At 42.3% G+C, this 23,363-nt stretch overlaps 1 protein-coding gene across 9 annotated transcripts in view; it reads right to left on the bottom strand.

The window, feature by feature from the left end:
• Nucleotides 1-23,363, bottom strand: part of ntsr1 (neurotensin receptor 1 (high affinity)) — a 161,027-nt gene that overhangs the window by 118,140 nt on the left and 19,524 nt on the right. For all 9 annotated transcript variants that reach the window (XM_073938764.1, XM_073938767.1, XM_073938765.1 and 6 more), the window contains one exon: nucleotides 3,657-3,858. In XM_073938764.1, coding sequence (XP_073794865.1) covers nucleotides 3,657-3,858 — 202 coding nt within the window. The remainder of the gene's footprint in view (nucleotides 1-3,656; nucleotides 3,859-23,363) is intronic.

Genomic DNA, 23,363 nt, shown 5'->3' with positions numbered 1-23,363 from the left:
GAATTAGAAAAAGTCATTTTTTTGCGTGTATTTTTATGTTTTTTTTTTTTTGACAGGAAATATTGATATACCTTCATTTTATAAATAAACCATGAACTATAAATCAAATCATGAACTATAATCATGAACTATAAATAAATAGGTGTTTGGGAGGTGAAAATGCTACTAAATTTTACAAAATGTGGATCAAAATTTAAGGCAAAATTATGATTTACCTTTTTTTTTTTTTTACCTTTTTTACCTTTAACCATGCTTAAAATTGAACCCTGATCCTGCTAAGAAGTGTAAGCTGAATATACAGTTTTGGAAACTTTTCGCTATTTTATAATGTATTATCTACAATTAAGAATTGTAAACCCTACTAAACCCCCTAAAGTACAACTTCAAATCATCTTTATATTTCATACCTACTTTATTTTGTGCATGTAAAATTATGGTTAGGATTTTTATTCTATTTTAAATAGCCAGCAGCTAACTCTCTGAGAGACCTGCAATAGGTCAGTTACTGGATTGTAGACCACATGGGAAGACTAGGTTGCTGCCGGAAGTGGTGTTAGTTAGACCAGCAGGGGGTGCTCAACCTGTCTGTGTGGGTCCTTATGCCCCAGTATATTGATGGGGACTCTATACTGCTCAGTGAGCACTGTCTTTCAGACAAGACATTAAACAGAGGTCCTTATTCTGTGGTCGTTAAAAATCCCAGGATGTCCTTTGAAAAAGAGAGGTTTAACCCCGACATCCTGGCCAACATTTCCCACTGGCCTCTGTCCATCATGGCCTCTTAACCACCCCCATATCATAATTGGCTTCATCACTCTGTCTCCTCTCCCCCAATCAGCTGGTGTGTGGTGTGCAGTCTGGTACAATTTGGCTGTTGCTGTGTCATTCAGGTGGATGCTGGTGGTGGTGGATGATAATATTCCTCCCAAAAATGTGTAAAGCGCTTTAATTTAAGTGCTTTAATTAATTTAAAAGCGAATTATTATTATTATTATTATTATTATTATTATTATTAAATATACAACAGGAGCCTAAAAAAAATCTCGCACCCCTACTCAATATTCAGTTAAAGCAGCAACATCCGGTTCAAGTGTTTAAGAGTTTAACACAACTTAAGGCAATTCTTTTTTTTTTTTTTGACTATATCAAATATCTTGCATTAAATACAATTTTTAAATATGTTTTTTAATTTAATCTAATTTGTACAGTCCACCAAATTAATCAGGTTAAACTTGGCACTCTCAAGGTGCTTCTGGCAGAAATTCACCTCAAACACACTTATGAAGCAGAATCAAATTAAATGAACAGTATGTTTTAAAAATGATTGTCTCTCCTATGGTGCTGAAAGCTGGTGTGAGAGGAGTCAAAAGTTTTACACTCACCCTTTAATGGAGTCTGCACTCAACTGGCAAAACAACCTAACTGTGGAGTCTTCCCTGGAGAACATATCTCAACTGCATCTCTAATGGAAAAATGCATGTTCTTCCTGTTTATTAGAAGCCCAAAGTGACTTAAATGGCTTTTTAAATGAATTTAAACCGAACAGCTGTGGCAGAACCTTTTTTTAGCTCTTGTCTATCAAATTTTTTCCTTGTTAGACCGGCACATAACATTTCCTAAATCCAAACTGCAGGATAAAATCAAAGAAAGTGCTGTAGGAATAAACATTTTGACGGCACACATGCTATATTTAGCTTTCATTTGCACGTGTAAGTACAAAATAAGAAGCGTGAAGAGAACATAAAGCAGTTCATCAATTCAAGTAGTGCAAGGTTCATGCCACATGAGATTTTGGCACAACAGATTTGATGTTTGGTGTTGTGGTTATTTTGTAAATGGCAGTGAATGTTTGAATACAATATTAGATCATTTTATCTCATGATACCCAAGCAAAGCCACATTTGGCACACTTCACAACATCCAAACAGAAGGACTAGGATTTTATTTTCACAATGCGTCCATCACATCTGTGATGTTGCCCAGTAACAGCACACAACCTTCAAGCATGACAATTTATGCAATAAAACAAAAAAGAGGTTTATTTATGGTCTTGTTTCTTGAAACCAGCCACTATTTCATTAGTTTATAGCATTATCCATGGCATTAAAACAGACAATGGCTCCTTGGGAAGACACTTTTAGTCTGTTTCTCAGTGCTATTAGGTAAAAATTAGACTTTTTAGCAAGCTTGATTTCCACACTGCAAAAAAAATATTTTCTTACTAAGAGGTTTTGTCTTGTTTTTAGTCCATATATCTTTGATTTATATCTTAAATAAAAAAGCATTTTCTAGACGAGCAAAACTGATTGTCTTGTTTTGAGAAATAATGTGTCCAAATTGAGTGAGTTTTTCCTTATAACATGCAAAATAATCTGACAATGGGGTAAGAAAAAATATTTTGTTATTTGATTTAAAACACCATTGGTATATTATTTTGCTTGTTTAGAGTAAAAAAAGAAAATCAGTTTTCCATGTTATTTCTTAAATCAAGACAATGAATTTTGCTTGTCTAGAAAAATGCTTCTTGATTTAAAAAAATTTGTAGATATTTCGACTAGAAACAAGACAAAACCCCTAGGTAAGAAAAGCATTTTTGTAGTGTAGGTGTTTGTTAAAGGCTTGTTGAATTTCTATTACTTTATAGATATGTAGTTTGTCATCCAGTTGTGGATGTTTTTTTTTTTTTTTTTTTAATCTATGTTTTCCATTTAAATTTAACAGTGAATTCCCACCACTATAATAAGCAGACTGACAATCTTCTTTGGAAAGTTTATAATCCTTGTATAAACATGCATAATCCTTGGCTTGGTCTGAAGAGCAGGCAACGAACCACCTGTGAAGCATATTAGATTAAACATTCTTTTCAACTTTAATTTGATTTAAATGGCAAGGGAACATGGCAATATGAGATTTATTGCGTCTATACTGTATATGAAAGGAGTGATCCAATAGGATGTCACATTTTAAACATTAATTTACAGTGTAATGTAGATGTGTGAGTATAAACAACATCTTTGACATTTTACTACTTAAAGTTCAATGCAAAAGGATAACTTTTTTACTCAGTTAACATAGCAAAGCCTACAGCAAACACTGTTTGGGGATTGCAATGAAGTGTATCCAGATGAAATGCAAAGGATGCATGGTTACAGTGACGTTGTATTGTAGGATTGTATTGTATATTGCTTGACCAGAAAGTTTCAGGGATGTTTAAGCAGATTGTTTAAAATATATTGTGTGCATGGTTGAAAAAAGTATTCTTATTGACTTTAAATGTTAGTGGTAGAGTATGGTAAACTGTACACTACTTAAACCTATGGGTAAACTGTAAATAATATACATTTAAAGTTTCCCAAAATTTGGGAATTATTTAGTTAATTATTTAACTTGTATTATTTAAAAGCTTTGGCAAGCTCTATTTGTTTTCAATATATATTTAAAACAATCATTTTATTGCTAAAAAAAATCATTTTATTGTTAAAATCTGTAATATTGTTAAAAGTCTACCAACTCAAAAGTGAATTTATTGTATTTAGTTTGAGATCATATACTTGAAGTGGTTCATTCCGCTCTGTCGACCCGAGATTAATAAAGGGATTAAGCCGAAAAGAAAATGAATGAATGAATCATATACTTGAGAAATGTAATGTACTCACGCAGAACCATGACTCCATGGCGCATTGACTGGGCACGATTGGGCTCAACAGCAACACTGAGCATGGTAGCATTTCCTCCAATGATACAGACACGGTTGTCCTGGGCAGACTCCCGAAACATGCGCAGCAGCTGACTGGCTATGACTCCATTTAATGCTGAGATCAGTGCCATGGGGACCACAAATGACAGGAAGGCATTCAACTTGAGGAAATACAGAAAATAAAGAGGGATAAGTACACAATGGGCAGACCCTGAACTGCACAATTTTTTTTTTTTCATTTGGCAAGACCTATGGAAATATGCATGAAAACAGGAAAGAAGTTGAACTGAGTTTGAATTTCAATTCCCCTGTTATTCTATATTAAAGGTTCCCAAGTTTATCTTGTGCGTCTTCTACAGTTGTTTTTTTATTAATTCAAGGTCAAACATACAATGGTCTTCTAATAAATTGCACTGCAGCATTACCTCTTTTCACAGAGTCTGTAATGTTTTATTAATGTGTCATTCTTTAAAATCTCTCTAATAAAAAAAACATTTTTAGAGAACGCTGCTGTGATTTTTTTTCTTTTTGCCATGTCAACAACATGATACCAACTCATTCAGGCCTCAATAGTTAATACAGAGTTTGAGAGTCAAAGAGACATCGCAAGAAGCAATTTTTGTAAATAGACATGTGGCATGGGTCATTATTTTTATGCACTGTTCCACCTGAATGATAAACTTCTTCTTGACACCTCTTAATAAATCCCCAACACACACCACGTTCACTTGACCGGCATGTACCACGCCACACTTTGAGCTAGACTTTATTGTAGAGATGTAGGGATGAAGGGGGTGATAAGAAAACATTGGGATGACGGGAAAGGGAAGTAAGAGGATAACCAGTGAACAGGTAGGTAGGTTAATCGTGCATCCTACGATTATGCCCAGAGACTCAGAGTGGGGTACCATCCCTGTAATATTTTGGTAGAGTGATTGAACCCCCAATTAAACCTAGGAGTGAAGAGAGGGTTCTAAGATTGTGAATAGGAAACAAGGAAATAAAGGGAGGGAGGGAGGGTGGGTTCGAAAGAACAAGAAGAACAGTGCTAGAGGGCTGGTCTGCCTTGAAAAGTTTTAGGGAATAGGTGATTGGTTAAGGAGACAAAGTGAGGCATGGTTCCGCCACCGAACCTTTGTTAACAAGTCACATAGAGTTAACTCCATATGAATATGAGCACACTTGTACAGCCATAATTGTTGAGACTTTCCATAGATAAAATATTTGGTTTATTTATAAACTAATTTGAGAGGATCACATGCTAATGATTGTTCTCAGCTGTTCCAGCATCAGCTCATGATTGATTATCCAATCAGATGATTTCTAACTCACTATAAATAAAGTCCTGGTTATGTACGTAACCCACGTTCCCTGAATAGGGAACGGAGATATGCGTCTGTATAAACAGACTTTGGGAGTGCTTTAGACGACCAATCACTTCTGAAGATATGAAAACGGGCCAATGAAATGCCAATTGAATTGGCGGAGCTTAGCTCCACAGCTGAAACTAATGAGCCATTTAGGGCTATACTGTATCAGTCACCTGCTGGAGTCAGCTCATCAGAATTTTGCCTGCTGAAGAGCCGATCGCTCAGCTCCCAGCTGGAGACTCAGGTGCTGTAGCAGTGGAGACACACGTCTCCGTACCCTATTCGGGCAATGTGGGTTATGTATGTGACCAGGACGTTCCCCCTCATAAGAGAACTCCTAAGTGTGTCTGTATAAACAGACTTTGGGAGACTGTATGGAAAGCGCCACAGCAGCCAAAGTCTGTCACGCTCCTGTGTAGGAGTACAGTCCTATGTACTGTGTAGTTTGCCAAGCCAAAGCGTGAGCACACTGACATCACCAAGAGCGCAATCTTCCAACGTTCCCTAGGCCCAACATTTTACCATTACATGGGAATAAAATGTTTAATGTTTAATCGGGGGTCGTAAGTGTGCTTTTACCTAGCTAATATAGACTAGGGATTTTTGGAAATACGACGTTGGGAAGTACATTGGGAAAGTGTTAGTCCCCGCGGGGGGAGGACGCAGCAGAGAACACCTGCTACCCGGAAAGGGAAGACCTGATGGTAAAGAGACATATGGACTAGCTCTAATGAGGGGGAGTGCTACATATGAAAAGCTGGTTAGTGGTTTAGGGAAGACACGGGACTGCCTAATAAGCGGGAACACACCGTGGTAATAATGCATATGGCATCACCAAGTGGGTATGCACATAGCTGCCACTGATCCTCAATATGCATGTAGACCAAATGGTCATACCAACTGCACACTGAGCCATGCACTCGACTCCTCTGCTGAGTCAATGCTCCTGGCCTCGGAGGAACTCTCTAGGGTTTGCCTGAGAAGGGAAACTTTCAAGTAGAGTAGAAAAAAAAACACACGCATCTCCGGGTTAGGGAGCATGGCACAACAAGCGTTTGTGACACTAAGCTTAATTCCCCCTCTGATTGATTGGGGTTACCCAACACAATCTCACGGCAATTCGTAACTTTTTCATTTAGTGGCTAATTCGTACAAATTCGTACGATCTAATTCGTACATTTTAGTACGATTTGCGTATCCCCCAATGACGGTTGGGTTTAGGGGTGGGGTTAGGTGCCACGCCTCCTTTTTAAAATAGTACATTTTCTTACGACTGAACTCGTACAAATTCGTACGAATTAGCCACTAAACTGCCAAAACGTAAAATACTTAAGTTTTCTCGTGAGATCAGGCTGGGTTACCCAATATCCAGGAGGAAACTGGCTCCACTCGAAGATTATAGAACCTCGCGAATGTGTTAGTTAATCAATGTGAGAATAACCGGGCCCAAATTCAAAAGGACGATTCGCTGACCGAAAATGCCTTAAGATCCCCAACTCTCTTGAATGACACCAATGCGACCAGCAGAGCTGTCTTTAATGACAGAATTTTAAGAGATACTGAATCGAGTGGCTTAAATGGATCTCTCTTCAGACTCGCTAGGACTAAAGAAAGATCCCAAGTGGGTATGAGAGGGGTGCTGGACGGATTTAACCGCCGTGCACCGCTGAGGAATCGGATGATTACATCATGCTTCCTGAGTGGAGATCGCAGTCAAGTAAACCTTCAGTGTGGAGAGTGACAGCCTACGCTCCTGCTTATCCTGAAGGAAGGATAACACAATTCTAATCTGGCACCCAGTTCCGGTTGGGCCAGAGGGGTGCAACAAACAAGACCTGCTCCTCGTCCTGACTTTGCACAAAGTTTGTGCGATTAAGCTCACTGGGGGAAACGCATATTTGAGCATGCCCGATGGCCAGCTGTGAGCCAGTGCATCCGGGCCTCAGTCAGGGAATAAAACAGCTGGCAATGTGCGTTCTCAGTGGAAAAAAACAGATTGATCTGGGCTTCCCCAAAGCGCGCTCATATCAGCTGGACCGAATCAGGGTGGAGTCTCCACTCTCCTCAGGACACTAGCTGCCGTGAGAGCACATCGGCTGCACGGTTGAGCTCGCCCGGAATGTGGATGGCAGGCAGCGATTTCAGCTGTATGTGACTCCAAAGGAGCAGACAGCGAGCGAGCTGAGAAATGCGGCCGGAGTGTATAACCCCATACAGTGGATATAAGCCACCATCTCCATGCTGTCCATCCTGACCAGCATGTACTTCTGCTCCAGCACCGATAAAAAATGGTAGAGCCAGATACGCTGCCAACAGCTCCAGCGTTGATATGCCAATGCAGGCGGGGTCCGGACAACGAACCCGAGGCTGCATGCTGGTTGCACACGGCCCCCCAGCCCATGCTGGAGGCGTCTGTCGTTACGACAACATGCCTGGATACTAGCCCTAGGGGACTCCGGCCCCTAGAAAACAGATCTGTCCAGGGGCTGAGAGTGCAGAGACACAGCAGAGTGATGTGCACCCGATGTGTACCTGGGCTCCATGCCTGTCTGGGGACTCGATCGCGAAGCCAACGCTAACGTGGTCTCATATGAAGCAAACCGAGCGGTATAACCGTGGCTGCGGATGCCATATGCCCCAGGAGCCTCTGAAAACATTTGAGTGGGACAACTATCTTCCTGTAAAGCTCGTTTACACAGGAAAGCATCAGCCCGGCGTGCTCCCCGGAGAGGCGCACAACCATAGCGACCGAATCCAGCTCCAGCCTGAGATAAGAGATCCTCTGCACAGGGCAAAGTTTGCTCTTCTTTCGGTTGACTTGAAACCCCAACTGGTCGAGGTGCCGAAGCACTTTGTCTCTGTGCATAATCAGCTGATCGCGAGACAAGGCTTCCCTTGCTCACGTGGGGTTTCCCCGGTTCTTTGGTTTCCTCCCACAGTCCAAAGAACACGCACCCTAAATAAATTAAACACACAAAATTGATACCATATTCAAGCACTTAGCGAGTACACCTCTCCTCAGTCTTCCATATCCATAACTTATGGCTCGTTTCCACTGACTGGTACAGTACGGTACAGTTTGGGTCGGTACGGATCACCTTTATCAGGCTTGCATTTCTACTCTTTTGGTGGGCGTGGTGTATGACAAAAAAGTTTCAGTCAACATCATTTTCGCTCTAGAAAATGTCTACATTAAAGCTGTATGGGTCGCTTACATGTCATATGAGAAGCACTTTTCACAATACATGTTTTTGTATAAATGTTTATTACTAACTTTTCTATGAACATGAGTTCATTATAAGTGCAGATCAATGACAGTGCAAAAAAGCCTACTGTAATGTCAAATTATATAAAATAAATAAATAAATGCAACATATATGAACACATACAGTACAGCCCCTTACATTTAGTCTTTATTTAGGTTAAAAAACAACACAAAATATAGCCCACAGTAAGTGCAGACCTCTCATCTGTGTCTTTAATTTTCAGCAGCACATGTAGCCTCTGTTAGACAGTAGTTCCATCATTCTCTGTTCATAAAATAATAGTCCAAAAGGTAATAATAAAAGTCAAACATAGCAATTCACATTTGCTGAAAAAATAATGTGCACCTTTTTTTCTGGCTTCTGTCTTTTTTTCTGTTTTTTTCCGCGTGTCACTCTCACGTTTGTCAGCTTCTGACAGGATCGGGTTTCAAAAGCATGTCAATAATCAAGTGCACTTTATTATCATGAGCTCAAGAAGTTTGTTATTTCAGATATAGACGCGCACAAGCAAGAAAGCGAAACCGCTCGCGCTTCAGACTGGCTTGTAAAAAACTACAGGGCACAGGGTAAATCTGCTCTTCTTTTTGGCTTTGTGGCTGTTAGTCAAGACGACGACAAGGTTTGTTTGAGCCTGGGCTGACCATGGCTCGTTATTATATGTATATGTAGTTCCGCTGTAATCTCTCAGCTGTGTATTTTAAACATGGCAGGTTTTTTGTTTTCATTCTGGTTTGTTGCATAAGCCAATGACATATCTCTGTAAACCAATAGCATTCAGCTGTGCATCTAGCTACGCCTTTTGGTACCCTGTCTCGTGTTTGGCACCCTCTGAAAAGGTGCCGAAAAAGTGGTAAGGTTCGGTTTGGTACGCTTTTATGGCCATTTCCACTGTTAAAAGGCGTACCGAACCGAACCGTACCGTACCACTCAGTGGAAATGGGTCATTAGCTAGAAATAAACAGGGGGAGTTCGTTGAGATTTAGCAGAGCTAAAACACCTTTCTAGCCTTGCAAACGGGAGGGAGCCCAGGGCTCAAAGATCTCATAAGCTCAGGGCTCTGTCCCGGGACAGCATACCAAGCAAGCTTTTTTACCAATCTTCAGCTAAGTGTGAACTCTTGAAATACTGTATAAACTGTATGTTCTATCCCCTACCCTGAAAAGTACTCCTAAACCCAAGCCTCACAGGAAACAATCTCATTCTTTACATTTGCAATTCATTTGACATTTTTACAGTTTCAAAATTAAATTTTACATTTGTGATGACAAAAATGTCACCACAAGATCAACATTTGCTGTTATTGCTACACTTGTGGGAATATTTGGTAAGACACACGCACACAAGAAATCTTCTTACCAGCAAACTGTTTTTTTTTTAAATGCTTTTTAGTCCTGTTTGGTTTTTAATTAGAACCCCTGGTTCAACCTTGTACTAACAAGCAAGAGGAAATTTTCCTCCAGAATATGTTGAGTTCCAACATCTCTAACCTCCTTCATTAAATACTCTAAATATTCTTATCCTCTTTCTCCTCAATAGGTTTTTGATGTGTTGAAAAAACCTAAGCTTTTCCTGAAGTCCTCTTTTATGTTTCACAGTCTAGAAGGAACAGTGCCAGACTCTTAACTCCAGTCATCTGCTGAACACCAATTTAACATGACTGCCTAAACCAACACCATGTTCTTTTACATTAGTGCTGAGAAGTATTTCAATAGTCTTGGCTAAACCTCAGTTTTTTCATGCGGCGCAGATGTCAGAACACATGAGATTAATCTGCTTTGGCAACAGCGAAAAAGAGGAAAGGAACAAAAGACCAGCCAGTGCAAAGTGAAGCGACAGATCTAGGAATGTGACCAGTTTAAGGAAACCTGCAAGACCTCTACAGCTTACAATCATAATTAATGTGTGTCTGTAAGTGCTGGTCTTTGTGGTTATGAAGAAAATTTTGTTTAAATTTTGCAATCTGCAATCTCACAGCAATTTATTACTTTTTGATTTAGTGGCTACAATATTATTCAGACATTTCTGTATGATTTTCTCATGCCCTAATGAGGCGTCTGGTTATGCAAGGATTTAAAGGCACAATACTTTAAATAAATAAGTTTACATACAAATGATATTGTATGAATTTTTACAAATCATCCACACTGTATAAAGGCATGGATGTGACTGTATTACAATGCTACGGTGGTTTATAAGGACAAGCAGTGGATGCGTCTTTGTAATTAAAAACTTAAAAATTATTTTTAACAGGGTCTTTTGGCATTCAAAATTAGCCACATATTTTCTGTGAGTGTTAGATTTGACAATAGGGTTAGGGCAAGGCTATATATTAAGTGTTTTTTTTTTTTTTTTAGCAGTATAACATACATTATGCCTATGGAGAGTCCTCATAATCCATAATGCAAATCATTACATCTGATAGTTTAAAGGATACGGATTTGTTAAAGGATTTGTTTTACACAAATAACATTGTACTTTTAAAATGAAAGCTTAATATTCATATATTCATATGTTGCATATTCACAAGCTGCATGCATGCAACATTTTTACTAAATAGTTTTTAAACTAATTTTTAATTTGTTATAATATTTATTTAAGTTATAAGCTTTACAGACCTTAATGGGATAATTAATTGTGTATTACATAACTGCAGACTGGGTCTCACTAATCATTGTTAGATGATTCATACCCTGAAAAAAAAAAAAAAACACAGAAAAGAATGATTTATGTTTATAAAAACAAACAAACAAACAAACCCAAGCATTTTGGTCAGCAATTTGCAACCCATAGATGTATTGGCATTCTAATTTTATTAAGGATGATTTAACTGAGGTCAGTGAGATGCAAGGTTTTGGACACACACACACACATGCACAAGCACACACACACACACACACAGACACAAATACACACACACACACACACACACACACACACACACAAACACACACACACACACACACACACACACACACACACACACACACACACACAAACATATGTACACATATATGGCGGAAAAATATTTATATATGTATATGCCAGAAACATATAGTCACATGCACGTGTAGGTCAAAAACAGACATCACATAAATGCCAGAAAAATATGTCACATATATCTCAGAAACATACAGTATATGTCACAAAATTGACTATAAAGTGCAGGTCACATGTATGTAAAAACTATAAAGGTCACGTGTTTGCCAGAAACATATAGGTCACATATATGCCACAAACATGTAGGTCACATGTATGTCAGAAACATATATGTCACATATATGCATCAAACATATGTCACATATATGCCACAAACATGTAGGCCACATATATATCATCACCTTAGAATTATAAGGTTCTATCTGCGTTCTGAATGATTTTGAGATATTGAGCTTCAAAGTTTTTGCATTCCATATAGCAAACAACATGTGTGTAACAGTAACTCTAAATGCAAATGATCAAAGTTCTCTTATACTTGCAAATTGGAGTAAAAAAACCACAATAAATGCAGATAGAACCTTCTCATTCTGAAAAGTAATTTTCCGCTTGGAATTATAAGGTTCTATCTGGCAGATCATTCATTGAAGCATTACTTTTCAAGAAATACAATCAAAAAATATATAAGTTGGTGTTGTAACAATATGTTGATGCTTGAAAAAGTTAAATGAATATTTATTCATGTTTTAGGATGAATATTTTTTCTTGTTCAAATTGAGCTTACAAGGCTGGGCTAAATATTTTTTTCCAGTGAGGATGTTAATTTTATCTAATTAATATATAATAATATTTATGACACTTTATGGTTTATATGAATTATTGAATCATATTTATTGAATTATATGCCCTATGAATTAAATTAAGTATTTGCCCTTCAAGGCTTAATATTAAATTTAAAGACTTTAAAAGAAACAGACGATGACCAAATGAGTTTAATAAACACAAAAAAAAGTGTTTCACTGACTATATGTAAACAAATAAATATATTTCACATTTAATATATACATTTTTTAATATTCATCTCTTTTTCAACAATATAAAATGTAAAATTTCATCTAAATGTCGGCGACGCAGTGCCACAGTGGTGCACGATCGCCTTACAGCAAGAAAAATGCTGGTTCGAGCCTCAGCTGGGTCAGTTGGCATTTCTGTGTGGAGTTTGCATTTACTCTTCGTTTTGCTGTGGGTTTCCTCCGGGTGCCCCGGTTTCCAGTCCAAAGACCAAAGACATGCGGTACAGGTGAATTGGGTAAACTAAAATTGGCCATAGTGTATGTGTTTGATTAACTGTGTATGGGTGTTTTCCAGTGATGGGTTGCAGTTGTAAGGGTATCCGCTGCGTAAATTATATGCTGGATAAGTTGGTGGTTCATTCCGCTGTGGTGAACCCAGATTAGTAAAGAGACTAAGCTGAAAAGATGAATGAATCTCAATGTCAAGAAATGCTTCTAAATCATCACCTTTTCACACGCTTCAATTTTGTGTGGTGCGGCATTATTTAGCAGACTCTAACTTTGTGTGATTTTTGTCTTTCTGGTGTTTCCTGCTGTCAATGGAGCAGTCCGGCGAAATGACAAAGAAAACTGATCCTGATTGGTCCTTGTACGTGCATTAAAAATGCTGATTGGCTCGCAGATAGAACCTTATAGAGCCAAGCTAGACTTCGACTTTGTAGATAAATCTTTTTTTTTTTTTTTTAAATAAAAAGTCTTAAAATGTAAACAACTTATAAAAACACATCACATAATGTAAATAAGTTTTCATTAAATAAGAATATGTCAATAACTCAATTTTGACAAAAATGTCAGATAGAACCTTATAATTCTAAGGCGACGATATGTCAGAAACATATACATCACATATGCATCAAACATATGTCACATGTATGTCAGAGACATATAGGTCACATATATGTCGCCACTGGCTTGCATGGTTCAGAATCTGTAGAGCTACGCATCGATGAATTTGCTCTTCAATGTTTGGACTCTCAGCAATGATTTCAAACCACACTGAACTGAGCTAAACTGAAATTAACTTAAACACTAAAAACTGAAATACCCTGATCCAGTTACTATGACCATTTATGTGAAGCTGCTTTGACACAATCTACATTGTAAAAGCGCTATACAAATAAACCTGAATTGAATTGAATTGAATATGCCAAAAAAGATATAGGTCACATATATGCCACAAACATGTAGGTCACATGTATGTCAGAAACATATATGTCACATATTTGCCAGAAACATATATGTCATGTGTATGTCAGAAACATGTAGGCAGTGGTGGAAAGAGTACTGAAAAAGCATACTTAAGTAAAATACCATTACTTGCCTAAAAATGTAGTGTGGGTTGAGTAAAAGTACCTCTTGTAAATATTACTCAAAGTAGGAGTAAAAAGTAGCCCTTTCAAAAGTACTCATGAGTAATGATTATTATGCTGTTAAAAGTTGATGCATTTACATGTAATTTGTGGATGTGTGTGTGTAAAGTAACATTCTGTAGTGCATTTAGTTATTGCCCAGCAGGCACACAATGTCATAAGACATTAATGTTTGGTTAGATTAAAGTTGTGATGTCAGGTGACCAAAATTTAATGTCTAGCCCGCGTCTAAGGACAACATTATTTTGATCTCCAATGTAGTAACTTTGGCCAGCCAGCCAGATAATTATTTAGCTTTTTATTCCACAACCGAGCCAACTTTGCCCAGAGAAGATTCTGTTTACATCTCTTTATGTTTAATCATATGTTTTGCAAAGTTTCCCTTTCTCTTGTATTAATATTTTTGATTTTGATTTTGATTTTTGATACCCCTGCATATAATGTTTAACTGTACCTAAGCTAAACAACCTCTTATACAGTTCAAGTTTGGACTTTTCGGAAAGCTCACTCGCTGTACAAATTGATCGTTGACATTTTATTTTAATATGAGTGCAAAATATTAACATTTTAAGAGACTTCAACATTTCTGTCCCGATTTGCATAATATTTGCCTATGCAAATTATTCTGCTTCAGACAAAGACCCATAAATTTATTATTCCAGGAAGTTAGCTTCTAATTGGTCAACTTTCCATGGAGGGTGGATCCGAACCTGCCCTATATATGCTTGGGACAAAGAGCTACGGCCTCCTCTCTGTTCAACCTCTCTCTCCCCGTCTCCCTTTGAACTGCAACTCCTGAAGAACCCCCCTCTCTGCTCCAAAGGCCTCTGTTTTGAAACTTTCTTCAAATCTCTACAACTCCCTCACAGACTGAGAAACCTCCAAGAAAGCATGCAGAAACCCAGACGGAAAGGGTTAATCGCACCGCGCTCGGATATTTCACTGCCCAGAATCCTTTTTGCCGCTTCAACTTGAAACTACAGCCTTGTGTGGAACAAAGAACGACAGCGAACCACGCGCTCAACAACGGTAGTTCGGACATCACGAACAGACCGGAAGTATCACCTTGAACTAAATTCAACCCTAAAGAGACAATAGAAGGGTTATATTGAATTTGATTACGTTTGGTTTGCTTGGTTTGTGCTTACAAACTCCGAGGTTTTCCAATCATTACACCTTCTCAACCTCTTACCTCACGTTTGTTACTCTTCCCTATGCTTGTATGAATGTGTGTTTGTGTTAGGTGTTAGTTTCTGTTAGATTAGTCAATAAAGTTTAATTTTGTATAAAGAAAGGTGCCTGTGTATATTAATGAATCTAATGTCTTAAACTTTGATCTTGTTACCCTGCTCAAACTTTGTTGATAGTATCGCTGAACGATTCGTTTGTTCAGATCAAAAGAGTCGATTCATTTGAAGCCCTGTTCAAATGAATCTTCCTCCCACTAAGCTAGTACGCTATATAATGTTCCAGAAGGTACACAAGCCTTGAAATCTGAATCATAACTTGCAACATTATAACGGCAGGGAAAGGTGCGAGAAGAATATCCTTGAGCTAATTTACTAGAGTAATAATGGTGTAGATATGAGAGCACTTTAATCTACATTATAGTTTGTCACAGATTATTAATGTGGATATGCATGCAAGTTAATCTACATTATTATTATAATTTGCTACATGTTTATTTGTGGAGAATAAACAAAGCATTAAATATGTATTTTTACACCAATAATGACACCAAATGACGTTGATATTTGGTTAATTTAGGCTGTTAGAAAGTGACCAAAATCCAATGTCGAGCCAACATCTTAAACCAACATCCTAATGATGTCAAATACTGACATTTATTCATCAGTCATGGCAACCAAAATTCAACATCTGATAGACGTCAAAGTGGTAACGTCCACACAACGTCAAGCTGTAACATCATTAGACGTTGATATTTGGCTGGTTTTAGGTTGGACATTGGACATTGACATCGGGCTGACGATAAGTTCAGATGTAAACCCGATTTTTATTTCCAAACAAAATGCAGCGTCTCCACGACGTTAGGGTACAATTTGAATCTGACGGCATGTTGACGTCTTGTGTCTGCTGGGTGTTTTAGGCCATTTCGGTCATCATACTGTAAATATCCATCATCTTCTCATCAGTGACATGCATTTAAACCAGGGGTGCCATACTCGGTCCTGGAGGGCCGGTGACCTGCAAAGTTTAATTCCAATCCCAATAAGATGCACCTGGGCTAGCTAATCAATCTCATACTAGGCTTTCTAGAAACACCCGTGCAGGTGTGTTGAGGCAAGTTAGAGCTAAAATCTGCCAGACACTGTGACTGTGTTTGGGCATCTCTGATTCAAACAGTCTCTGGGTCAATGCGTGTAAAGATTTTAAACATCTTTTTGGACACTTTTAATGCTTCCAAACAGTTTGCTGCAATGTAAAGTGCACATGTCTTGAAGTAGTTCATTGTGATGCAATTTACCTTCTTTGTGTGATTTGATAGGACAAGAATTACAGGACTGATTTTTCTAATTCCCATAGACAAGAAAAAATAAAGTAGTGACAGCAGGTTAAAGGAAAGTAGTGGAGTAAAAGTACAGATACTGCACAAAAAATGTACTCAAGGAAAATAGTACATTACAATTCCTGAGAAAAACTACTCAATTACAGTAATTTAAGTATTTGTAATTAGTTACTTTACACCACTGCATATAGATCACATGTATTTCAGAAACATATAGGTCACAAACATGTAGGCCACATGTATGTCAGAAACGTTCGAGGTTACAGAAGTAACCCTTCGTTCCCCGAGGAGGGGAACGGAAGTGCCATAGAGTGGATTGATTGAATCCACGAAATGGGAGGATTCGGTTCAGAAGCCGCTTGTCTGAAAGAGTATTGAACGGGCCAATGAATGCAATGAATTGGCAGCGTAAGCTTGCACAGGTGTACTTCATTGCCAATTATCCCAGCATATAAGCACACCTGGAGCGAGCAGACGCCATCCTTTTAAGCTGAAGAGACTTTCAAACAGCTAAGGGACAGTCATTATGGCGACGAAGTATGGCACTTCCGTTCCCCTCCTCGGGGAACGAAGGGTTACTTCTGTAACCTCGAACGTTCCCCTTCGGTTGGGGAACTTCAGTGCCATAGAGTGGATTGATTGAATCCACGAAATGGGAGAAGTATGGAAAGCGCCATAATGACTGCACCTTACCAACGCCCCCGATGAGGGGATTGTCAAGCAAGCGTGATGCACCCACATCATGGGAGGCTCGGTCCTCCAACGTGTCCCTGGCCCTAATTTATCCTACTTCAACAGAAGTTTTACGGATTTAGATATATTTTTGGGAAGTCGTGAGCATCTAGATAATTCTAGGAAAATACGACAGTACGTTGGGAAGCGTGCAATCCCGATAGGGAGGACGCTGCGGAGTTCATCCGTTACCCAAGGGGGGATAGATGGCAGAATTTACATATGGACTAGCCCTAAAAAGGGGGAGTACGCATAGCAAAAGAGTGGTTAGCGGGGAGGGAAGACACGGGTCCGCCCAGGGGGGGGGACTTAACCGTGGCGGAATAAGCATATGGGATCACCTAGTGGGGATCACGCGTAGCAGGCACCTTTACCCAAAACGCGGGCTGACCAGCGGGCAGACCTACAACGTAGTGGGCCAGCAAGTGACTCCTCCGCTGAGTCAGTGCTGGGGGCCACGGAGGAATCTGCAGGGCTCACCTGATGGGGAACTTTACTGACAGATAAAAAGGCGCACGTATCTCCGTGTTAGGGAAAATGGCGCAGCAAGCGTGTTTCAACACCCTACCGAATTGTTTCCTCAATCACCAAGGGTTACCTAATACCCTTGAGGAAACCGGCTCCACTCGCAGATTGTAAAACCTTGCAAATGTGTTGGGTGTCACCCAGCCCGCAGCTCTACAGATGTCTGTTAGAGGGGCGCCGCGTGTGCGCGCTCGAGAGGATGCGAAGCTCCGAGTGGAGTGCGCACGCGCTCTCGGGGGACGCGGCTCTGATAGTGAAAGAAAGGCATCCACAATCTAGTGGGAACTTCGGCACTTCCCTGCTGCCGACCGCTATAACAGACGAAGAGCTGCTCAGATGATCTAAAATCTGAGTGCGGTCCGGATAATACGCAAAACGCGAACTGGACAATAAAGAAGGGCTGGGTCTGCCTCCTCCGAGGGCAGCGCTTGCAGGCTCACTACCTCGTATTAAAACGGAGTGGTAGGAACCTTGGGCACATATCGCGGGCGGGGTCTCAGGACGTGAGAGAAAGCCAGCCCAATTACAGGCATGAGTCACTGACCGAAAAATGCCTCCGGGTCCCCGACCCTCTAATCGATATCAACGCGACCAGCAGAGCTGTCTTCAGGGACAGAAAGATACTGAGTTGAGGATCGAAGGGATCTGACGCGGCTTGTGTAGTGAGGGCGAAATCCTAAGAGGGCATGAGAGGGGGCGGGGTGGATTAATTCGGTTAGCGCCCCTGAGGAACCGGATGATGAGGTTATGCGTTCCCACGGTGCTGCCAGCCACCGCGTTATGAGAGCGGATATGGCAGCCACGTAACCTTGAGTGTGGAGGGCGACAGCCTGCTCTCCAACTTCTCTCGGCGTAAAGAAAGCACAACGCTGATCTGGCAAATTACGGGGGTCTTCTCAGCGAGAGACACACCATTCAGTGAATAGACTCCACGTCAGGGCATAGGCGTGCTCGGGGAGGGGGCTCTAGCCCGAGTGACGGTATTAGCCACCGCAATCGGAGGTTACCTAAGTCTTCCTCGCGTCTAAAAATCTCCAAAGATCGGCGAGGGTGCCAGGTGGTGCCCTGTCCCTGAGAGAGTAGGTGCTCTCTCGAAGGGACTGCCAGGGGAGGGCTATCGCAAAGGAAGGGCTCTGACATCCAGGTCCGGTTCAGCCAGAGGGGCGCAACCAGCAACCTGTTCCTCGTCCTCCCTGACCTTGCACAGTAACTGCGCGAGCAGGCTCACTGGGGGAAACGCGTATTTGCGCATGCCCCGAGGCCAGCTGTAAGCCAGTGCATCCGTGCCGAGAGCACTCGGTCAGGGAAAGAACAACTGGCAATGAGCGATCTCAGGGGAAGCAACAGATCGATCTGGGCTTCCCCGAATCGCGCCCATATCAGCTGAACAGACTTGGGGTGGAGTCTCCATTCTCCAGGACGCAAGGCTGCCGTGAGAGCGCATCGGCTGCACGGTTGAGCTTGCCTGAATATGAATGGCGTGCAGCGATTTCAGCCGCGCATGACTCCAGAGGAGCAGACGGCGGGCGAGCTGAGACATGCGGTGAGAGCGCATACCCCCCATACGGCTGATATACGCCACCGCCGCCGTACTGTCCATCCTGACCAGCACGTGTTGCCGCTTCAGCACCGGAAAAAAACGGTGGAGAGCGAGGAACACTGCCAACAGCTCCAGGCGATATGCCAATGCAACTGGGTACCTTTCCACAGGTCCGCAGCCGCATGCCCGCAACGCACAGCCCCCCAGCCCGTGTTGGAAGCATCTGCTGAAACGACAACAAGACTGGACGCCTGTTCAAGAGACACCCAGGCCTGTAGGAACGAGGGGTCGCTCCAAGGGCTGAGGGCGCGGCGACACAGCGCAGTAACAGAGACTCGGTGTGCGCGCGCGTGCCATGCGCGTCTGGGGACTCGATCGTGAAGCCAGTGCTGAAGTGGTCTCATATAGAATAATCCGAGCGGCATGAAGCGGCTGCGGATGCCATATGCCCCAGGAGCCTCTGAAATAGTTTCAGTGGGACCACTATTTTACTGTCGAGCTCTCTCAGACAGTACAGCATCAGCTGAGCGCGCTCTCCGGAGAGGCGCGCTGCCATGGTGACCGAGTCCAGCTCCAGCCCGAGAAAAGAGATCCTCTGCACGGGGGCGAATTTGCTCTTTTCTCGGTTGACCTGAAACCCCCACAGGTGGAAGTGCCAGAGCACTTTGTCTCTGTGCATAATCAATTGCTCCGAGAGAGGGCAAAAATCAGCCAGTCGTAAAGAAATCGAGTATGCAGATGCCCGCGAGCCGAAGGGGCGCTGAGGCACCCTCCGCGGGCTTGGTGAGGACCCGCGGAGACAGAGAGAGCCCGAAGGGCAGGGCTTTGTATTGCCAAGCTCGACCTTCAAACGCAAACCGCAGAAACTGACGGTGGCGAGGAAGAGTGGAGACATGGAAATACGCGTCCATCAGGTCTAATGCTGCAGACCAACCCAGAGGACGAACGCACCGGAGGATGCGCTTCTGCGTGAGCATTCTGAACGGCAGCTTGTGCAGGCAGCGGTTCAAAGCGCGCAGATCTAGGATTGGCCGTGACCCACCGCTCTTTTTGGGCACGATGAAGTGTGGGCTGTAAAACCCGCTCTCCATCTCGGCTGGAGGGAGCAGCTCGATTGCATCCTTCGCCAGGAGGACAGCAATCTCCTCTCGCAAGACAGGGGCGGAAAGGGGGCTGACCCTGGTGAATACACACCCGCGACTTGGGGGGCCGTTTCACGAACTGAATCGCATAGCCGAGTCTGATTGTGCGTATGAGCAAGTTCCCTCTTCTCCAGATGGCCTGTCCCAGGGACGCTTCGCGGTCCGTTGCCAGACTTAGTGGCGTTCTGGGCAGGGGGGCTGCCTGCTTCCGAGGTGCCCGACGCGCTCGCTTCGCCAGAGGCGTGTGCGGGGGCGGAGCAGCTCTCGTAGGCGGGCGCCTTCGGCGAGGAGCAGGTATGAATGGCACGGCGGGCGGAGCGGGCTACGGACCGCCGATAAGACATCACCCACCAACTGCTCTCTCACCGCCTTGAATTCCTGGGTGAATTCACAGACAGTGTCGCCGAACATGGCTTGGGATATGGGGAAAGTCAAGAAAGCGGACTTTGTCGACTTCGCGCATATCAGCCAGGGGTGGCGCTCCTGGATCACTAATGTGGACATCGTCCTCCCCAACGCACACGCAGCGGACTCAGTAGTCCGAAGAGCTAAGTCGGCGGCGGTGCGAAGCTCGTAAGCCTGGGTTGGACCCACCCTCGTGCAGCTCGGCCAGCGCCTGCGCTAGGTAGCGCTGGTAGGTGGCTATCGCATGCAAGGCGGAAGCAGCCTGGCCCGCAGCTATGTAAGCTCTAGCTCCGAGGGAGGTAGATAACTTACAGGCTTTGGATGGGAGACGAGGCGGACCCCGCCAAGAAGAGGCGCCGCGCGGATTTACCGCCATCGCGCACTCAACCTGAGGAATCGCCACATACCCCCTGGCTGTTCCACCGTCAAGAGTGGTTAGGGTGGAGGGACACGCAGCACGAGCAGAAAAAAGTGCTTTACAAGACCGCGTGAGCCTACTGTGCCCCTCCGGGAAGAAGGGAACGCCCCTCTAGTCGGTCCGGCCGCGGAGCTGGGGGATAAACCATCTCCAACCCACGGCCGAAGCAGCCCGGGAAAGCACGGCTAACATGTCAGTTTCAGGATCCGTAGTGACAGCGCTCACCAGCCCGAAGGGGGCGAGCGGGTCTGGATCATCATCGGACAATGAAAGCCCACCCTCCGATGCCGCGGTGGACGTCTGGTCTCCGGTGTCATCGGGCGTAAGGGCTACCATCTGTTAGACGGATCGCCTCCCCCGCCCGAAGCTTGGATGGAGCGCTTAGAGGAGCGGGAGGTCCGCGGGCCCGTGGGCGACGGATTATCTCTCGCTGAAACCCTCAGATCTGCCCGAGTGCCCGCTGCAGAGCAGGGGACAACTGGGGTGGTTCGCCCTTTTGCAAAGGCTAGCCGCGATCTTTACTGCGCAACAGTCATGGCATCACAATGACGACATGAACTGCCCGCGAGCAGCGCATTAACATGCTGGACCCCCCAGACATGCAACGCAGTGCTCGTGCCCATCATCCGAGGACAGGATACCACCGCATCCAGAAACGCACAGTCGGAGCGCCGTCCTGAAAAGGACGTGCTGCACGACAGTGTTGCTCTTTCTGTGAAGTTTGCAACTTTATACGCACCGCTCTGGAGGACCGGACCCAAAGAACGCCAGGCAAGGGAGAAACCCAGCTCGACCGTCTGCCGCTGCGTGTACACACTCTGGACCGGGAGAATGCTCTCGTTCGCTCAGAATGCTGGTCACAGCAGGAGGAACCCTCATCGACTCGATCAGAAAGTCTCTGAAGCTAAAAGGATGGCGTCTGCTCGCTCCAGGTGTGCTTATATGCTGGGATAATTGGCAATGAAGTACACCTGTGCAAGCTTACGCTGCCAATTCATTGCATTCATTGGCCCGTTCAATACTCTTTCAGACAAGCGGCTTCTGAACCGAATCCTCCCATTTCGTGGATTCAATCAATCCACTCTATGGCACTGAAGTTCCCCAACCGAAGGGGAACTCATATGTCACTTATATGCCACAAACATATATGTCACATGTATGTCAAAAACATATATGTCACATATTTGCCAGAAACATACAATTCAAATTTATGCCAGAAACATATGTCACATACAGTATATGCCAGTAACATATGTGACATGTATGTCAGAAACCTTTATGTAACTTATATGCCAGAAGCATATATATGTCACATAAATGCCAGAAACATATAAGTCATATATATGTCAGAAACATATGTCACATAATTTAATAAAGCATATATGTATACATATATGACAGCAAAATATGTTCATATATGTACAACCTCAAAAAATGTGGAAATGAAGAATTAAATTGTGCCCTAGAAAATGTGGGGCACAATTTAAAACGCAAAATGCAACAACAAAGACCCTGTACTCTTGCCCACTTTCAGATTGGTTTGCAAGAAAAATGCGACAAAATTAAACCTGAAACATTTCATCACTGTAAACAAATATGCCAGTAACATATACGAATGTTCATTTATGTATAAAATTATATCTACACATATATGTATAAAATGTATATGTGCACATATCTGGCAGAAAAATCTATGAATATCATGGATAAATAAAAAACACAAAATATAAGTCTTTTATACCTGTTTGAGTTTTAAATAGAATGTTATGCTTGTGGTTGAAGTCAACTTAAAAATGGCCATTTGTGTTTTGATAAAATTCAAACTGATTTGAATGGCTGATCCGAGTTGACTGAATATTTTAATTCAGGTAATATTATTAGTGCGTAAATGATTCTTAAAATAGATGTATGTTGTTGTGATTCATGTTTAATTTTTAATCAATTAATTCCATATTAATGACTGCACTGATGTATACTCCATTTATGAATTCAAGCTTTGTCTAGAAAAGTTCAGAAAAATGACATGCATATCATATCTTCATCAAAGCTTTCTAGCCGGTACCTTTACTTAGGGAACAGTGCACATGCACACTCGAATAAGCAAAGAAATCATGTGGCAAATCAAATTCTGCTCAAGTGTTTGCTTTAGAGGACCTTGTTTTCATGTTCCTGCTGTCCTGTGGGTTATCTATGCCTTGACTTGCAGATGCTCACAATGTGTGCACATTTAGTCAGAACCTGAAGTAGCCTACCAATTTCATAATGTTCCACACATATTAGAGTTGCATAATAATACATTTATAAAATTAAGTTATTAGGTTTGTGTATAAATAACGATAATGAAGTAAAAAAAATCCAATTATT

The sequence above is a fragment of the Danio rerio genome, chromosome 23 (genome assembly GCF_049306965.1).
Source record: "Danio rerio strain Tuebingen ecotype United States chromosome 23, GRCz12tu, whole genome shotgun sequence".
Classification (NCBI taxonomy): Eukaryota; Metazoa; Chordata; class Actinopteri; order Cypriniformes; family Danionidae; genus Danio; species Danio rerio.
The sequence above is the reverse complement of the archived record's forward strand: the minus strand, read 5'-3'. Positions and strand labels throughout refer to the sequence as shown.